General features: G+C 43.5%; 1 protein-coding gene across 2 annotated transcripts; it reads right to left on the bottom strand.

Moving 5' to 3' along the window:
* Positions 1-3,127: 3,127 nt before the first annotated feature.
* Positions 3,128-11,183, bottom strand: LOC137470224 (WD repeat and coiled-coil-containing protein). 2 transcript variants are annotated; one of them, XM_068183336.1, is made up of 5 exons: positions 11,069-11,183; positions 10,619-10,736; positions 6,982-8,851; positions 5,440-5,557; positions 3,128-3,728 (listed from the first exon to the last, which is right to left on the bottom strand). In XM_068183336.1, the coding sequence occupies exons 3-5, from the start codon at positions 8,830-8,832 to the stop codon at positions 3,457-3,459; spliced, it is 2,241 nt and encodes a 746-aa protein (XP_068039437.1). In that variant the 5' UTR covers positions 8,833-8,851; positions 10,619-10,736; positions 11,069-11,183; the 3' UTR covers positions 3,128-3,456. The 2 variants fall into 2 exon arrangements, with proteins under 2 accessions (XP_068039437.1, XP_068039438.1); XM_068183337.1 differs by lacking the exon at positions 11,069-11,183 and having other exon boundaries at positions 10,619-10,764.
* Between the last annotated feature and the right edge of the window lie 6,451 nt (positions 11,184-17,634).

The raw sequence follows: 17,634 nt of genomic DNA, 5'->3' as shown, positions 1-17,634 counted from the left end.
GTTCAGATACTCAGCAAGAGTGCTGAGTGTTATGGTTAAAAAATGTGTATACACTGTAGGCCTAAAGTATGAAATCAGAGGGCTATCACTTCACAAACAGCAAACCTGCTGCACAAACCAGATGCTGACTCACTGAGAAGCTTCATTCAGAAGATGAAGTAGCAGCATCTGCCTGTCTCCGAGGCAGAGGAGGAAACTTTTTGCTATTTAGCACCCGAGAATTTACAGTCTCTGAAGACACAAACTGGCATGATAGAGCTGAACAAAGAGAGGACACTTTTAAGCTATGGCACTTTTCAGAGGGTTTGGGTCCTCAGTACCACTTTTAGAGGCATTACAGACAGGCAGCCTCCAAGCCCAGCTGGAGAGCAGCAGAACTGCTGGATGGTAGGGAAACATGTATTTGCTTTGGAAGTGTGGAAGCAAAAATAAACCTTATTTCCTGATCTGTTTCTTACTCCAAATGATCTTAGATGAGACTATGAATTTCAGCTATGCCATTCAGATGTCCGTCCTCACTTTTGCTGTGCTCTGCTGTAGATGGTGAGGAAGAGTTGCTCAGGTCTCATGGAACTGGTGATGGTTGTTTGCTCAGCTTCTCTGATAAAGCTCCACTTTGGAGGCCCAGCACCCATCCCCTGCTAGCCTGTTTGTGCATGGCATCATCTCCATTTAGCAAAGAATCAGAAGAATTTCCTTTCCACCTTAGTATTCTCCATCATGGAATTTCATCTGTTTTACCTCCAAGGGCTTGTCACCGTGATGATGTAACAGGTTTACATTGCCTGAGAAGTTTCTGTTCAAAGTGGCTGCAGCCCATGAGGACTTAACTTCCCTTGTTTTTCCAAAATAAACTTGCTATTTGGTCACCTTCAAAGCCATGGAATGGAATCTGCACATTTCCACATCCAGCAGGTTCAGCAATTCCCACAGTTGCTGGACATGTTGCATCGTGAGTCTTGGTGCACAGAAGTACCTGCTGACATCAGTGTGGGATGAAGCAAAACTGCAGCCACCCCAGACTCCTGGCAAAGTCTCAGCTGTGCTGAGCTGGACAAGCAAAGAGAATGGGCAACTCCAGAATCCCCAGAGGGACTTGCGGCATGAAAGAAAAGTTGTAAAAGAAGAAAGTTTCTTAAATCCCTGCAGTCTTCTCTTAAGGATTCTTGGATTAGGCTTGGTACTTTTTCAACTATTTGGGCCTTCTTTTAACATTTAGCTTTGGTGCATATCATCCCATTAGTTTAGAAATGGTGTTTTGATTTAACATCAAGCAGCCCTGAACAGAAATACTTGGGTTGACAAAAAGTTCAACATAAGTTGGCAATGTGTGCTCAGAGCCCAGAGCCAAATGTCCTTTTGTTGTACATTAGTGTGCCAAATGTGTCCTGGGCTGCATCAAAAGCAGCGTGGACAGAAGGTGAGGGAGGAGTCCTGTGAGATCCCACCTGAAGTCCTGTGTCCAGCTCGGGGGCCCCCAATATAAGAAGGACACAGACCTGTTGGGGTGAGTCCAGGGGAGGCCATGAAGATGCTCTGAGGGCTGGAGCAGCTCTGCTGTGGAGACAGGCTGAGAGAGCTGGGGTTGTTCAGTCTGAAGAAGAAACAGGGGAGGCCTTAGAGCCCCTTCCAGTGCCTACAAGAGAGCTGGAGAAGGATTTTTTACAAGAGCCTGTGGTAATAGACAAGGGGGAAATGGTTTTAAAGTGAAAGAAAGTCTCTTAACATAAGAATTTTATTCCTCCAAGATTCCTAGGATTATATTTTAAATGCAGTGTTTGTCCACATGCACAGAGCACACCATGAAGAACCAGTGTAATCTGTTGACCAAACTATTAACAGCTTTTAGCAGGTGTCTTGCACTTGCTGTGTCTGCTCCAGTTACCCCACACAGCACTGCCCTGTGCACAGGTAAGTGCTTGGTGCTCACCTGGGGAGCTGGAAGAACGCCACAGATCTGTTTGGTGCAACCTGAGAGTGAGCACACTTCTGGTGGGAGACACTTTCTCTTGTCAATCTAACACAAATAGGAACAATGCCAAGATAAGCAGCTAATTTTTATACACTCTGGCTGCATAACAAAATTACAGAAGCAGCTTTTGAGGCATGAGAAATTCAAGGCTAAGGTGCTCTGCAGAGCCAAGAGTGTTCAGCCCTTACCTCCTCCTCCCATGGGTTAGTGGGATGTTGGAACCAGGAACAGGCATGAAAAAGGACTGTCAGGCAGCTGTGAAGAAACATGGACCATCTCCAGCATCCAGCCTGCTTTGAACCCATGCCTGGTGCTGAGGTGTCGGTGACTTTCTGGTAATGACAGGTGTAATCATGGTCCACCTTCTGATGAAACAGTGACCATTACTGACAAGAGATGATTGCTACGTAAAGGACTGAGCCCCCAACTGCAAATTATTTCACCAGTTTTCCTTCTTCCTCATTCATCAAAAGCTGTAACCTGTAGTTTCACCATCCAATGCTGAGTGCTCTCTGCAGCTTTTGCTAGTGCTATATCTTTAATACTGTGGTTTTGTGAATAGATTTCTTTTGACAGTGGCTAAATTTCCAAATAGGCAATTAAAAAAAAAAAAAAGAGATTATCTTAGTCCTGAGACAGCAGCTCCAATTCTATAATCTATTTGCTTGATGCCTTCTCACACAGTAAGTGCCACTGTGAAAGCCTGATAAACTGCTTAAAGTTATCATGCTGTGATTTTATGGGGAGCAATCTTGGATTAGTCTTTTCTTCAGTGATGCAATCATGTTACATAAACTTGTGCTTACATAAACTTCTTCTGCATTTCCCCTATGCATTTTCTCTGTCTCTCACTACAAAAACCCATATATAATTTTCTCCTGTCAGACTTTAGCTGGATGAGACACATGGCAACCACTTCCCCAAATCCACAGAGATGGAAGCAGAGAGGTGTTATGGGAGGTACCGGAGGGAAAAAGGATCTTGCTTCAGCACCATATGGATATTTCATGTGATCCTACTTTGTCCCAAATGCTATGACCTTACACTGGTGATTACACCAGTGCAAACCCAGGTGCACTTCTGCAGGCATTGCTCCTAAACAACACAAGCGTAGTATTTCAGGCTTTGGCAGAAGAGAGGAAATGGGGGACAATGCAGCATTTTCAAAGATTTCTTTATTATCCAAGTTTACTATTATCTAAAAACACCAATATATTAAAGACCAAGATGGAAATTTGAGATCAGAAACTTGTAAGAATGCACATTTTCAACCTCATCTGTACTGCAAGAGGCATAGTTAAAAAACACTGCTCAGTATAAAAAAAAGTTAATATTTCCAAGGATCAAATAAATAATTTACAATGCAACAAAAAAATTACAGAAATCATACAGAGATTTGACTGTTGTTGATAATTTGCAGTCCCATACAGTAAACATAAAAACCTCCCATCATCAGAGAGGCATTGCAAAACCACTGTCAAAAACTACATTTTGTTGCTGGGCTGTTCTGAAGGGCTGATGCTGTCCAAGGTCTTGGAGGAGCAGTCCCTCAGGACTTCCAGAGAACTGGTGATATCCAGGCTTTCAGAAGAAGTGGATCTACAGCCCTGTGTGGAACTGATGATATCCAGAGTTTTGGAGGAGCGGGCACTGTAGCCTTTTGCAGTGGCATCTCTGATGAGGATCTCCTGTGCAGATGTAAACATTAACGGGACGAAGCCCTCGCTGTCTGCTGTGAGAACGATCCAAGAGGAGCCTGTGAAGACAAGCACATGGCTGTTGATAAATTTTTGTGTAATTAGAGTATGTTTAAGGTAAAAAACAAAATTCTTCTAGAATTAAATGACTGTATATTTACAGCTTTCTAGAAAAGAAAAAGTATGAAAAGATACAGGTTGTACAATCTCAAAAATAAAGGACATTTGGCAGCTATGATGGATTTTGCCACTAGGAGATGAGACAATAATAATTGCACACTTCAAATGAGCAGGAGGAATGAAATTCTAAACAGAATTCATAAGCAATCACACTTGGTTTTAATTAGGTATTGATAAGCTACTTCACAGTGCTGAAGCTGTGCAGATACTATAAAAAGCAGAGATTTAGTAAATTAAATGACAAATTAATGTAATAAAGACAATTTAGAAACTGCTTTTATTATGTAATTTCACTATACTTAATTCCAAGAAATACAAGGAAGGAATACTTTACAATACTGTACAAACCCAAAATCTCTGGATCACTAGCTTTTTTCTTTACAATTTGAATCTGAAACCCCGAATTCTACCAACATATATAAACCAGAAAATTTTTATATTTTTATCCATTAAGCTGATGAAGCAAGAAAATAGAGCTCATGAGGGTTAAGGGAATTCAGAGAAGCATTTCCAGCTGTTTGTAAATTTACATTATATAACTTTATGTCACAAGCAAGGTCACAAGAAGATTGTATCTTAAATGCACACAACCCTCTAATCTTTTGGCTTAATTTGGACCAAACTTGAAAATCAATACAATGCAGCAACTCAGGATTTCAAAATACCATTCCTACTTTGCATCTGTATATTTCAAACAAACATATTCCATCAACAATTCCTTAGGAGAAATAAAACTTGCACAATGGCAAGCCTTAGGCTTTGCGATGGTTGCCCAGTGATCTTCAAGCAGGCAGAGAGCAGATACAGGGGGCAAGTAGATGGAATATAGCACAGGGAGTACCTGTAGTAATGAGAAATCATATCCCAAAATGTGTTTTCTACCTCTGCCCAGAGTGAGACACTCAGAACCGACATGTACACAGACACGTGGGAAGAGAGGCAGTTTTCCTCACAGCAAAGCCTGATGTGAAAAGCACTGCTGAAGCATACAGAGCTGCTTCTGTCCTACAGGATTTCCTACAGCAGGTCTAGATGCTGGAGCTACAGACTCAAATGTAGAACACTGTACTGCCAAAACCACCAGTCAACCCTATGCTCCTTGTTACTCAGACTTCTCTCCACAGAGCAGCTGAAAACAAGTAAAACACTGGCTGAAAGGAATTTTCCTGTATAACTAGTTACTTGATAAGACCATCACCATGTAAGTTTGCTCTTCTTTTTTTTTTTTTTAAATAATATTAAGATTCTTCTCAGTAAAAAAAGATTCAGAGAAGAATTTTTACATTATTAAAAACTTTTTATTCATCTTTCATTATTTATTCCTTGGTTTTTTCCCAGGATGGAATAAGCATATTGCTATTGCTCACTAAGAATGACACAGAGAATCACAGAATGGTTTGGGAAGGAAGGGAGGGACCTTAAAGCTCATCCAGTTCCACTCCCCTGCCATGGGCAGAGACACCTTCCACTAAACCAGATTGCTCCAAGCTCTATCCAAACTGGCCGTGGGACACTTCCAGGGATGGGGCAGCCACAGCTTCTCTAGCAACATGACTGAAGTGTTTGTACTCTTGGATAATCCCAACATACCGTGCTGCATTTCTACAAGGGAGAGGTTGAATATCTGCTGGACAATGTTTAGGCGGAGTTTACCACCACAGAGAAGAACAGCCCGACTTTCATCTGCATCACTTTTGGAAAGCTGCTTCTGAAAATGCAAGAAACAGTCATTAGCTACTGTGATGTATAGTTAAAATGGCATTAATCACAACACGATCACAGACGTGTCTTTGGTGGCATTATTTACAGAAAGACAAATGCTACACACATTCAGGTTGATTTGCAAGATTTATCCTTTGAGGTCTCAGCTGTCAAAGTGCTGATGAGTGAGTGACAGCAGCAAGGAACAGTGCTTATCCAGCACATGCCAGAACAGCAGAGAAAATCATGCACTGCTGCTGAAGAAACCATGAGCTTCATCCACAACACAATCCTCATCCCCATCCTTCCATCCGTGAGGAGCATTTCCCCAGGGAGCTTGTAAAGCTTCAGGTTTTCTATCCCCACCTTTCCCCACCCATCCCTGATCCAAAATTTCAGAAGTGAGAACTCCTGGTCATAAATGCTGGGGTGAGGAACAGACTCACAAGTCAGAAGGGCTTATTTGTCCCTCCCCTGACCATCACTGCCCCAAGACTTAAATCCAAAAAGCATATTCAAAGAATATGCCCAGTTGGGCACAGCAAGGCATTTTTTAAATGTTATTACAATTATTAAATGTTTACAATGGGAAACAGTGAAGAGAGTGAGGGAATATGATCTAGAACTTGAAATCAATGCTACAAAAGTTGGGATTTTTTTGCAATAATAAAGCTTAAATGTAAGAGCTAATTGAAAGGAAAATGGCAGCTTAAATTACTTTGAATATTGACTAAGGTTAATTAATCTGAATTCTAGAAGTGACGTAGTAGATCTCTGCCAGGTTTTGATAATTAGGTAATTTACCCTTTCTAGCATGAGATTTGCAAGAGCAAATCTTTCAACCAAACAATGTGTTTTTCACGTGAAATTTCACTTTAAATCCATTTTTAAGCCATGTTAAAGGAATTATCTATTGTGTCTCTAAAGGTTTCTTTCTTCCTTGGATGGTTCTCTCAATGCTAATTAGCAATTTCTGTTTCGAAGCCAAGGCAATTTGCTTTTGTTTCAGTCTCCATTATTTTAGTTTTCCTCACAGGAGAGCGGGAGATTGATACCAATTCCCACACATGGAAATCTTCACTTGTCTAAATTTCTATACAGCTTTAGATGTTGCCTAGGAAAAGCATTCCCTTCCTAGATCTCTGTAAAGGGCTTTAATTCTGCAGCTGGGCTGCAACATGTGGGTCCTGCTGGAGTCCCAGCAGCCTCACTACAGACCTGAGGGGTTTGGCCCAGTGTGAGGTGGGACAGGGAGCTGCACATTCCTGCATATCCCATTGCTTTAAAAACACTGGAAGCCTGCAGAGTAATGGGATTTATAACCATATAAAACTACCTGCAGGAACAGGATGGAAATCTAATACTACTGTTACTTGAGCATTACAAAAAACATACAGGTTTCACCATTAAGGCTTCCAATATTAAAATTACCTGGCAGGTGATGTTAATAAATGAGGGTTCCTGAGAAGATGGGTACACTGGAAGACTTCTCTTCCCAGATTTTAGCAGCTCAGTTAATTCAGAAAGATGGTGCTGCAATTCTGTGAAGTTACCAGACAATTTTTCCACATTTTTCAAAAAGTAACTTGCCTCCTTCTCACTGAACACGTTATTCTTGTAAGAATTGGGTATTTTGGAAGCTGCCTCATGCTGCCTTTTTGGGGAGGTTGGCTTGTTCGAAGCGTTAGACAGTGCCACGCTCCGATTAACTGGCTCAGCATCCAGGGTCTCGACAGCTGGAGGAAAATTCATGGAAATCTTTTTGTCTTTGAAGTCGCTGATGTTCAACACCAAGTTTTGCTCATAAGCAGGACTCTTGATTTCTTCAATGAGTTTCCTTCGGCTTGTAGGAGACTGAAGGGCAGAGCGATCTGGTATCAGGAGCCCACGGCTGAGATGGTGGACATCTCTAGAGGGATCATGAGTAGTGTTGGAAAGGTTCAAACTGGAGCTGCCATCAGCTGACACAGACTTTGAAGGACCCATTTCAAGAATCAGTTCTTTAATCGTCAATCGGATCATGTATTTGTCTGATCTTGAAGAAGGAAGAAAAGCAGGGTCAGTGAATTTTTGTCTTCCAACCAGTACCAGTAACAACTTATTGGTCAAGAAGCACAAACCCTTTGGCTTCTCGCTCTTCTCTAGCTGAATTTGTTGAATATTGGGTAAATTGGATGAAGTCAGTGAATAGACTAAAATAACATTACAAGTATTGGAGGCAACAGATACGGTTTGAGTTTTAGAGTCAAAAGCCATTATATCAGGAACAAGAATGCCTGGGATGCTCACTTTTTTAGTAGAGGTAACCTTTCTTTCAAAAGTCACCAAGATGAGGTGTGAGGAATCTTGGCCACTTCCCGTCAGGTAGTCCTTGGGCCTCAGGTGAAGGAGAGGGCTGGAATCAGCACTCTGCTTGCTAGAAAGTATGTGAGTTAGATCCACAGGAGATGTAACTACAGACAAGGGCTTCTCAGAGTCTAGTGACTTCTTCCCTCCATCCAAGGAATACTCTTCCTCCCCACACAAGCTGGACTGCGAGGGGAAGGACTCGGTTTCAACGCTCGATGGAACTTCAAAGGCAACACCAGCATTTAATCCACAGATCTTGTCCAGAGGGAGTTCGGTGGCAACTGCGACTTGTAAATTCTGCGTAGCTTCCACAGCACAGATGTAGCCTCCCACATCAAAGATTGGGCAGAAAGAGCAAGCGCTGAGTGTTTTCTGAGCATCATCCCAAATGTAAGAATGGAGGGCACTGCCCACCCCCACAACCAAGCGGTTGCCTTCCTTGGTCCAACAGGCGCAGTGGATGAGCCCACTGCCCTTGATGTCCGCGTTAATTCTGGAGTTGTTGAGATGGACAGAGGGCAAGACGGAGGCGTCCCGGGTGGTCAGCACGGCCAAGACCTCCTTGCTGGGATGCCACACGCAGCCCTGGGGAAGCACGGGGTACGGCTCGCTGATGTCGCAGATCTGCGAAACCAGGAGCTTGTTCCTGTCGGCGCCGTTGAAGCAGAGCTGCCAGATGGTGATGTGCTTTTTGTGCTGCACCGCCAGCAGGGCCGGGGCCTCGGCGGGACACGGGCCCCAGTAGAGCCCGTGCACGTGTTCAAACTGACCGACCACGCTCGAGTCACCGAATCTGGGCTCTCCGTTCTGCAGCTGCAGCGCAGTCAGGATCACCTGCTTGCCGTCCGTCCAGGCCAGCCCATGCACCGGGTGAATGGCCTGGTGCAAGGCGTTGAGGCCAGTTCGCAGGAGCTTCGCCTTTCCCAGCTCCATGGCTTCTAAAGTGGAACATCTACACAGAACAGAATGAGAAGGAAAAATAAATTATTGTAGAGGATACAGGACAGTACCTGGATGATTATTCAGCTCATGACCCTGCCAGAGCTGGACTCTTCCTTCCAGTGAAGTCAATATAAACATAACGTTCACCTACACTTAATTCTCAGCCCAGTAATTTTTTTGTCTATGTTGTTTCCACCATGAAATGCAGTTTTAAAAGAAAGCAACTTTGCTATTTCTATAAGCTTACCGTCAGATTTTTGCGACATTTTCATCACAAGACCAGTCCTTTCATTCTAATCAGTAACTTGTTCTCAGAATATTTTTTATTTACTTCAATATCAACAACTCTCAAAATATTGCTGCTCACTCTCAACTTCCTGGAGCACTTGTGGTCAGATGAAGTAATCCCTTACAAGTATAACCAAGCATTAATGTATTATCTACAAATCTGATCCTGTATTAAGCATGTGAGAATGAGGCATTTGGACGGTTATCCCAGAAAGCTGCGTAAGAAAGCAAATGCAATTTTGAAGAGAGTTGGGATGAAAGCAGATTTTTCTGAAGAAATGAAAGAAAAAAGAATTTAAAAGAAGGCATACACAAGGCATCAACACTTTGGAAAACCTCAGGATTTTACACTAATTTCTAGTTTTTGAGCTATGAGCAATCCCTATTCCGTGCACAAAAGCCAGTTCAAAGGAATCGATGGTTTCCTAATTTCAGATCTCCACACAATTTGGCTCAGATGTAAAGCCATGGCACAGAATGAGTTGCAGTTTTAGCAGGAAATATGAAGAACAAGAAGAAAGTTTCTTGACAGTAAAAACTGTCAAACTGGAAGAGTTTATCGCAATGTGCAGGGCCTGGCACCCCCGAGTATTTTAATTATTTGCGGATGACCCTAAACTTGCAGGAAGAGGATTGCCAACAATGGATTTCAAATATAAAAATTGTATAGAAAGCTATATTACTGTGACCAAAGTAACTTCTTCCCAGCCTAATAACAAGTGCAAAATAATATACTTAGTAAAAAGAAAACCACCAACTTGGATACCTCTCCAGGAATAATTCCCTAGGTAGAGGTATAGCAAAAAATAAAGTGGCTTACAATGAATGACAAACTCAGTATTTCAGTAATGTGAGATATGTAGCCAAGTAAGAATATTTCATTCTGGAATGCTTTAAGAGGGATGGAGATACACAAGAGAGATACTTGCCCTACTTCCTCATGGCTAACAGCACCTCCACTGAACCTACTTCTGAGTTCAAGATGCTGGAAATGCTCAAAGCTAAGGGATCAGAGAAACACAGGAAGTGGGTTCTCTGTCTGGAGAAGACTGTGAGTGGGAACTAGAGAACACTCACCAGTCCAGTGACAGAACATCCATCCACTGGTCTCCAGGAATACTCTGGACAGTGCATGATAATAATCAGCTTAGTTTCAACAAAGATTTAGGTCAGCTATTAAGGAAAAATTCTGACTATATGTGACAGCTAAGCATTGAAGCAGGTTACCTTGGAGAGGAGGGGAAGGCACTCCATGAATTTCATAATCAGTAAGAGCCAGTTAAGGAAATGTCAGTCAGGGATAAGTTTAAGTACACTGAATCCTGCCTCACAGGAGACCACTCAAGATACTTCGAATGCAAGTTCTCCACCATCTACCTGGCCTCTCCTCTATAACCAACCTCAGTCCTGTTAAGTAGCCACCAGTTCCAGGAAAATTAACATTGCATGTTCGCTGTGCTCAGAACCCACAGTGCTGGGCAATACTTACTGATGCCAGGGAGATGCGAGATAATGTGCCTCATAAGACACTGAAAGATGCTAAAGCCTCCTGGGCCGCCTGGAGAGGCTCCTGTGTCACAACGGGCGTTTTCACTGTCCCAGCTGCCCTGGAAAAGCAAAAAGAGCAAGAGACCCACTGGCCAGTGCATTCCTGCGCCCAAACCCACCCTGCCCCCTGCAGCGCCCGGCCCAGCCGCAGCTCCCCGGGCAGGTGCCACAGGCCGGGTGCTCGCCGAAATGCGGTGCCCGTCCCAACCCCAGGGACAGAGGAGCCGCTGCAAGGCGCCCCCTGCACCGAGCGGCCAAGGCAGCAGCGGGCCGGGGAGCCCGCACAACCCGCCCGCCTGCGCCGCCGCTCCCTGCGCGGGCCCGCCCGCACCGCCACTCCCCGCCTCCCGCCGGCCCGCCCGCCGCCTCTCCGCCCCGCCGCTCCGCTCACCCGCCCTGCCTGCGGCCCGGCCCGGCTGCGCCGCGGCGCTCCCGGGCCTTGCAGCCCCGGCGGCGCTGGGCTGTGGCGGGCGCCGCCTTCCCGCACCGCCCGGCCCGCCTCCCCTCCTCGCACCGCCGGGCCGCGGGGGGCGCCGGCGCCACCCCTCCCGGCCGGCCGCTCTGCAGCCGCGGCGCTCTATGGCCCCGCGGGCGGGGCCTGCACGGGGCGGGCGGCTCGCTCCGCGGCCGCCCCCGTTCCCCACAGCGCCGCTGAGGGGCCGCGGGCGCTGGGCGGGCGGCGGGAAGTGACGGCGGCTCACAAGTCACCGTGTGTCGGCCGCTGGGAGGCACCCACGAGGACCAGCGAGCCCGGCTCTTGTGCGCAGCGCGTCCCAGGAATCACGCCGTGTGCCTGAGAACGCTTCCTCAACTCAGCCTTGGTGCTGGGACCACTGCGCTGTAGAGCCTGTTCCAGTGGCCAGCCACCCTCTGGGTGAAGAGCCCTTTCCTGATATCCAGCAGAAACCTCCCCTGACACAACTCCATGCCATTCCCCCGGCTCCTGTCACTGGATGCCAGAGGGATCAGTGTCTGCCCCTCATGAGGACGTGGAAGACCACAATGAGATGTCCCCTCAGTCTCCTCCAGGTTGGACAAACCAAGTGACTTCAGCTGCTCCTCATAAGACTTCCCTTCCATACCCTTGCCACCCTTGTGGCCCTCCTTCGATGCCCTTCTTGTATTGCGGCACTCAGAACTGCACATGGGACTCGAGGTGCGGCCACACCAGTGCAGAACAGAGAGGGACAATCCCCTCCCTTGACCAGCGGTCAGCGCTGTGCCTGATGCACCCCAGGGCATGGTTGGCATCAAGCAAAGCATCACCAGCCAGGCTAAGGAGGTGATTATCCTGCTCTTGTCACTTCCATCGCCCCCAGGGGTCATCCACCGTGTGACACTTCCACACAGGACCTGCTCACACCCGTGTGGCTCTTGGAGAGCCCTGAGGAAGTGGCACAGAAGAGCAGAGATGCCTCCAGCGGGAGGACATCAGGTCCCTGGCGTGGTATTTCCCATCCCATGAGATGGTCACATTGAAGTGAGGAAAACATCTAAATTCAATGCAGAACTACTCCAATACAACCTACCTGGTCCTGATTTATTGTATTGAGCATAGCCCCTTATAAGTCTCTGAGGCCTTTTAAAAGTTAATTATATTGCATGGCTGTGCCACTTTGCCACTCCTCAGCACTGCAGAGCAGTGTACCATATCATCGTACCATTTTTGAAACCCACGCTCTTGATAGGACGCTGAAACACTGGAAAAGGTGCTGTAAAAAGAGCTGCCAAAGGTGTGGGGGAAAAAAAATGCTTAAAATAGTTGCAAGGTCAGTATGTATGCAGCTCCAACTTAGCAAAAGAACACTAGGTGGTGACTTGGCCATATGGCATGAGTGCCTGTAAAGGGGGAAACAAAAGTGCGAAAAGTCTCTGACATTAGCGAAGGAAGGTTTAACAAGAGCCCGGACAGATTCAAATATGTAAGACACATCTGTGAGTCTGACTGACCATTGGAGCATACTACCATCAGAGCATCTTCACATTAAAACTTGGTGATTTTCAGAGACATACCATTTTAAAAAGTAAGTCATAGAATGGTTTGGGTTGGAAGGTACCGTAAAGATCATCTCGTTCTAACCCCCTGCAGCGGGCAGGGAGACCTTCCACTAGACCAGGTTCCTTACAGCCACATACAGCCTGGCCTTGAAACCCTTTGGCAGAAGACATTCCCACCTCCCTCCTCCCTACCACTGGCTTACCTGAACAGCTCACTCAAGCCAATTTCCCAAGAAGTTTTGTTACACAAATATTTAATCTGTTCTTACCTTCATAATATCCATTTTCCTCAGTGGTGAGTCTGGCCAAGCAGGATTGTCACTTGGTGTCTGGGACCCTGAGCCGCCAGCTGGTTTCATGAGACAAAAACAGTTTTCTGACTATAATTTTAGTCTCACAAATAATTCTGTTGAACAGCAAAGATTTCACTATTTTTTAAATATAAAACTTAAATTGACCATCCATATTAATAGACAGAAATAAACATTTAAACCACAGAGACCAGAGTTTAAGAATTCCTCAAAGACATTTTCATGGTAAATGTCTATTTTTGTTTCCTATGTATGTAATGATACAATTAAGTATTTTTAAAGACTTATTTTCATAATGTAACTTGTGTTATATGCAAACTGCTAATAGAGTTCAACAAATGAACTGAAAATATCACAAAAAACTCAGAGTTAGTTGAAAATCTGTAAAATAATATTTTCATTGAAATGGAATTGACTCAACCTGCCAGAGTGCCAGAATGGTGTGCAGGTAGTTATTATTACACCAACTGTTTATTTCCATGCCCAACAGTCTGTGTCTTACTTGTGTAACCACAGCCTGGTTATTTTGACATGTAGAACAGCATGAAAAATGCTGGCGGCTGCTTGGCCAGCAGCCATGAGCCATGGCTGGTCACACAGCCATGATGTGCATAGGCACAGTGGTTATTCCTCAGCAGCTGTATTGCAAATAAACATCTCTTGTTTTCTTTTTTTCTTTTCCAGACTTTCCAAGCTGTTCACTGCTGATAGATACGATGTGTCTGTGACTTTGGGGGGTTTTAACGATGCAGAACCCCTCAGGAGAAGTCTGTAAGGTAGAAAGCAGGTCAATGAAATTATGCAAGGAAAAGTGTTTAAAAGGCTGAAATTAGAGAAATAGTTTCCTGTGTCATGTTCATTTAAAGCACACATCTTGGCTTTTAAAAGCATGTGGTTGCATTGAGTCAGGCTTATCCTTAAACACTGAGCAGACTCACAAATCTGTTCTCAGGCCCTGCATGGAGAGCAGATTTGCCTTCCCATAACTTAATTTGTTGTATCATTTGGGTGTCTGCTTTTCGAATTAGTTGAAACACAACGTTAATAAGAATATAGGAGAGTCTGAGACAGAAGAGTTATGAATACCTTCTACAGGGAGGGAATGGCAGGGAAGGAAGGTGAAATGGTTGTGATGAGATATGTAGAGTTGCTGGTTTTGCACTCTGGATTTTTTCTTTGCACTTACTGAACTTGAACACATTTAAGGAACATGATGTTACAAGGGAAAAGAATAATTTAAAGACACTTTCCCTTAGCTTCATAAGCATCATTTTAAAACATATATATATTTAATCCAGTCTATGGACACTACTGAGTGAGCAAATTGATCTCGTAATTGTATTTCTTAATGGGAAAACTTAATGAGGCACTACCATGTAATTTAGACCTCTAAAATATGATATGTTAAAACCTAGGATCGGTAGCTAAAAGATACAGATGTTTTATGTGGTTTTTTATTATCAGATTAAAAATGTTTCTTCTTCATTCTGAGAGCTGATTAGTAATGAAAATAATATAAGATGAGCAATTTTGCAGAAAATTGCCTCGTCCTGAGTCAATATCATATTGTCAGAAGAAGCCAGACACTGCTGGAGGGTGTGTGAACAGGATTCTTGCATTGTGTCTGCTTGGCTTGGCTGAGTACAGCCAGATGGGGTCACAGTATTTCCACAGCACAGGCAAAAATGAATTTGGTGCTCTGTAGCATGAAGTCTTGCAGGGGATTCCTTGTGGCTCCAGGCTTTGAGGAATTGAGAGGAACAGTGCAAATTTTGGAGATTAGAGCAGCGACAGAGTGGGAATTGCTGCTTTTCTCTGCAGCTGTAGCTACCACACCTCTCCTAAAGCAGCTGCCACTGCAGGTCTCCTGAAGCCTGCCCTAGCAGGTTGTACTGCACAGGTCCAACAACACTTTGCTGGTTGTTGTAGAGACAAAGGAGACTCAGAATGTTGTGTATATTAGTTTTCAAACAGTTGGTTGTTTCCTACGCCGGGAAGAAGGCATGGGAAATGTACAAAACTCACACGGGAATGTTTATCACCCCTGCAGTGGTTCACGCTGTGACAGCCTATGTTTTCTGTGTGTAAAAACCTGCACCAGTGCTTTTCAGTGTCTGAAACAGGCCTTCAGCTGAGTTTTACCCACTCTGTTGTAGTTCAGGAAAGACACTGCACACTGGCATAGGGCAGAGAAACAAGATCCAGGGTGGATGTCTGTGGGAGAAACTGAAGAGTGGTGTTTCATAGAGAAAAGGAAACTCAAGGGAGACCTAATGGACAGAAAAGATTTCAAGTATTTAACAGACATTTGCCCCAAACAAGGATCTAAACTGTGAATAGTCAAAACAGACCTTCCAGACCTGGAATAAAGACACTGGAATAAAGCTCTATGCCAATCTTATATTCTTGTGCTGCTGTGAAGGGCTGCAAAGTAAAAATCAGTCTCCTGACTTCTCAGTTTGTTGTATACCATAAATAACACAAAAAACCAAAATAGCACAATGTAGATTGAAAATAAGATAGCCTCTTAAGAGTCTTTCCATTTTAAAATTGAGTTATGTATATCAGCCATTTTGTAAACAAGTATTTTTCATATGACAGTGTTCCTTTGGAATAATCTTTGCAAAGGCATTTCCAGGCATACATCCTCAGAGCAAACAGTATCTTCTTTTAAATTACACATCCTTGTAACTGTGTTAATCCAGAACCAAGCTGATACACAAATCACATAATTACAGATATTTAACAATATCTTGTGAAAGAGATTGTTCAAATCATAATCTTTCTGCTAGGCATCTGGATTCCCTTTTCCTTGTGCCACCATATTTACACATATTTTCTCCTTCTATCTCTGTAAATATTGCTGTGAGAACCCTTCCTTGTGCCTGTAAACAATTCAGTCCTAGATACTTCTGTCTCCTACAGATAAATTTTCTACTTTCCTTTTATGTAACTAATCTGCAAAAATACTTCTTTGATCTTGCTGCTGCTTAGGTTAATCCTGTATTTCTGGCACAGTGTTGTCATGCACAGTTTTCTTTTATGCTATTAAGAGGTTCAAGTGTTTTGAGATAAGAGTGTGTCAATGAAGATCAGTGTCGCTACATTTTGTGCTGATAACAATATCATTGATATCTAAATAAAATGTTAATGAGGAAAGGTAGACATGGAAATGGAGATGACACCTATGTACAAGTTACATGAGCATAAGAATATTTACAAACTGAATGAAATTGTGACTTGTTTGAAGTTCAAGGGAAGCTTTGACAGTAACTTGCAGTGGAGCCAGTATTCTGACTTCTCTTCATTTGACTTAGGTGAACTAATTTTTTGAGGGAAAGATAGCAAGGGAAGCAATTAGCATTACACAAATTAGATGGTGTTATGCTGTCTAAGGTAGGAAATATGTAATAAATGCAATGGGCCAGATTGAAAATGCTCTGTAGTGTTACACTTAAAAATAAATTTATTGATATTTAGAGAGATACAGAATTCACTGACAGCTAAAAGGAATGAACTATGATAGCAATAGGCATGGTAGTAATTGTTGATGTGCCTTCTATGCTGGCACAACTGTGCAGCTGAGCTGTGGGTTGGATTGAGAAATGGATCCGCTTTAAAAGTGTTTTGGTTGGTATTTCTAGCACCGTAAAATTTTGGGTATTTCTATCCAGTGACTGCAGGATGAATGAAGAGGGTCCAGTGGAGAATGAGAAGTCCTGTCACCAGGAAAACTTTGCCTCCAGCTAAATTTCCATAAGGACATCAGAGCTTTTCTTACACAGCAAAAGTTTATTTTTGATGGCTAAAATTAGTAAATAATTGTGAATTTTGTAGTATTTTTATAAAATACTGTTTGAGAACTGTGTCTTTCTATGCTGCCTTTTATGTGTTTAAAATGTATTAAGTGTGTTTGATTGGAAGGAAGCAACTGTTGCCTCTGAAGTGACCTAAAGGTTTGCATTTGCCCAGAGTTTCAGTTTGGTTTTGTCTGTAGTGTCATCCTGTGGTGTTTGGATGCCCTCTCTGGCTGTGTGCTGCCTTGGCTGGTAAGATGCCATGGTACCTGCACAAGAGGGGTGGATCCTTTCCACTTTGGAGACTCTCTCTCCTCATCCATTAGATAATAACACTGTCAGGAACTACTGAACCTCAGCAAAGTGAACTTGCATTTAACATCAAGATTGTGAAATTGCCTCAATCTGTTGAAAAAAATGAAGCCATAACATTGACTAATTAACACATATATAAACATATAAAATTACTATTAACATTAAAACACTAATACATAAGTTAATTTCAGTTGTGTGTGACAATGGAAAATAAAGTAATACTTGCATGTGTGAAATTTCATAACTCCTGGGATTTACCTTGCCTAATTTCACATGCTTAAAAGTCAGGTCAGATGAGTTCAGCTCAAAAGGATAGGTTAGTGCTACCAGGTCCTGTATGTTGGGTTTTTAAAAAACAAGTTAGATAAACATCTGACAGGAGTTACTTCAGAATAACTTGCACTGTTTTGGCTTAGAGAGATGGACTTTTCAGCAACATTCTGGGTGGGAAAATGGTCCAGAGCTTGTGGTTTTCTGTTAAGGCAGGAAAACCTGAAAGTAAAAATAGCTAAAAATAAGTTCATTATCCAAGCTTG

The sequence above is a fragment of the Anomalospiza imberbis genome, chromosome 3, assembly GCF_031753505.1.
Source record: "Anomalospiza imberbis isolate Cuckoo-Finch-1a 21T00152 chromosome 3, ASM3175350v1, whole genome shotgun sequence".
Taxonomy (NCBI): Eukaryota; Metazoa; Chordata; class Aves; order Passeriformes; family Viduidae; genus Anomalospiza; species Anomalospiza imberbis.
Note: the sequence above shows the minus strand (reverse complement) of the source record. Positions and strands in the feature narration are given on the sequence as shown.

What these genes read in the sequence shown, in the direction of transcription:
- LOC137470224 (XM_068183336.1), bottom strand. Translation starts at nt 8,832, where the DNA reads ATGGAGCTGGGAAAGGCGAAGCTCCTGCGAACTGGCCTCAACGCCTTG. An exon ending in TTATTAACATCACCTGCCAG is followed by an intron (nt 5,558 to 6,981) that starts GTAATTTTAATA and finishes TTGCATTTTCAG; the next exon opens with AAGCAGCTTTCCAAAAGTGA. An exon ending in CCTTGTAGAAATGCAGCACG is followed by an intron (nt 3,729 to 5,439) that starts GTATGTTGGGAT and finishes TTGTCTTCACAG; the next exon opens with GCTCCTCTTGGATCGTTCTC.